The 1,508-nt window shown below is 72.6% G+C and overlaps 1 protein-coding gene across 1 annotated transcript in view; it reads right to left on the minus strand.

Moving 5' to 3' along the window:
* The window catches only part of H696_02241 (hypothetical protein), a 7,665-nt gene extending 6,461 nt beyond the window's left edge, over window positions 1-1,204 (minus strand). Inside the window, exons 1-2 of the mRNA XM_009496143.1 lie at window positions 601-1,204; window positions 10-397 (exon numbers count right to left, since the gene is read on the minus strand). Of these exons, the coding sequence (XP_009494418.1) occupies window positions 10-397; window positions 601-1,083 (871 nt within the window). The 5' untranslated portion in view covers window positions 1,084-1,204. The remainder of the gene's footprint in view (window positions 1-9; window positions 398-600) is intronic.
* Window positions 1,205-1,508: the final 304 nt, after the last annotated feature.

A 1,508-nucleotide genomic window follows, 5' to 3' on the forward strand; every position in this document is an offset into this window, starting at 1 on the left:
GCCGCGCACCAGTCGCCGAGGTGGTTGTCCGGGCCATGGTCCGGATGTAGTCATTGGTGGCGGTGGCCAGAGTCCGGCCAGCGGTGGCCAAGCGTCCGAAGGCCGGGTGCGTGGTGAAGGTCTTGGCCGCATACACCTGGGCGCTGATGAAATTGGTGTAGGCCGTACGCAGGGGGGCCGAGGCCGGGGGCGAACCGGCCGGCGGGGCGCGATCCGCCTGGACGACCGTCTGCAACAGGGCATCCGTCTGGGCCAGGATGGCGTCCAGGTCCAGCTGGGACTCCTGCGCCAGGAGGCTCGAGGAGTCCAGCTGCAGGAAGGAGAACAGCAGGAAGTGCACATCGAGCAGCAGCGACCGGAGGGAGGAACTCAGCTGGACCCAGGACCCGGCGACGGCCTGTGTCCTCCGCATGGTGGGAGGACCGGCGGGTGGGGGCCAGTCGGGGCAATTGGCCAAGCAAGCGCGGAGGCGAGAGGGAGTGCGGGGGTGAGAGGGAGCGCGCGGGAGGGAGAGCCAGGTATGGACAGACAGAGGGCGACCATGAAGGGGAAAAGGGGAGGCAGCCGGCCGTGGTGGAGGGGGGGGGGGGGGATGCGCACCGAGATCGGCATGGAGTCGCGGGTTTCCGGGCGCGAGTGTGACAGACACACCTCGGCGGCCAGGCGCTGCGAGGAGAAGAGCGTCCCGGCGATGGTGGCCGCCTCGGGGCAAAGATGGGGGAAGTCCGGGCGCTGGGGCATGGCCGCGCGGGACCGGACCTCGGCCGGGCTGAAGGGATCGAAGGAGATCCCGGCCGCGGCCAGGGCGATGGTTTCCTTGCGCGGCGGGGGGGGCAGCTCGCCGGAAAGGACCGGCGTGGCGCGCGTGGCCAGCATCGCCTCATGGGCATCTTCCCCGGCCGGGGGCAGAGTTACACGGGTGGAAATCATGGCCGGCGGGTGGGCCTTGCCGGTTGTGTGGGGAACCCCGGCGCCGGGACCCACTGGCGCCAGGTGCGGCGACTCCTGGAGGCTGGTAAAGGCCGGCAGGTCGGGCGTCGGGTGCTGGGTGGCGCTGGCTGCGCCGATATGGTTGGACCCCATGGCGGCGCGCACGAGGATGCGTGTGGGGCGCGGGCACTCGGCGGCGGCGGCGGCCAGGCTCGGGCGAGGGCAGGGGCACACAGGAACGCGGAGGGACGGGGGGGGGCGGGGGCGGGGGCGGGGGGATGCGAGGGGGGGGAGGGAGGAAGGGCAGCAGGGAGGGGGATGGATCGGCGCGAGTGCGATGGCAGACAGGAGGGGAAGGGGGAAGGTGACAGCTGGCGGTCCGGCTCCGGGGCCGGTCGGTCGGAGAGTGGGCCAACTTGATTCTCCGGCCCCGGGCCCCGGTCGGTCCGTGGGCCGAGCACGATCGCTGCGGGGGATCTCTGTCGGCCGGTTTGCCCTCCCTGGGGTGCAAGAGTGTGTGGCTGTGGGCGTGTGGGCGTGTGGGCGTGCGGGCGTGCGGGCGTGCGGGCGGGCGGGGG

This window comes from Fonticula alba (assembly GCF_000388065.1).
Source record: "Fonticula alba strain ATCC 38817 unplaced genomic scaffold supercont2.3, whole genome shotgun sequence".
NCBI lineage: Eukaryota > Rotosphaerida > Fonticulaceae > Fonticula > Fonticula alba.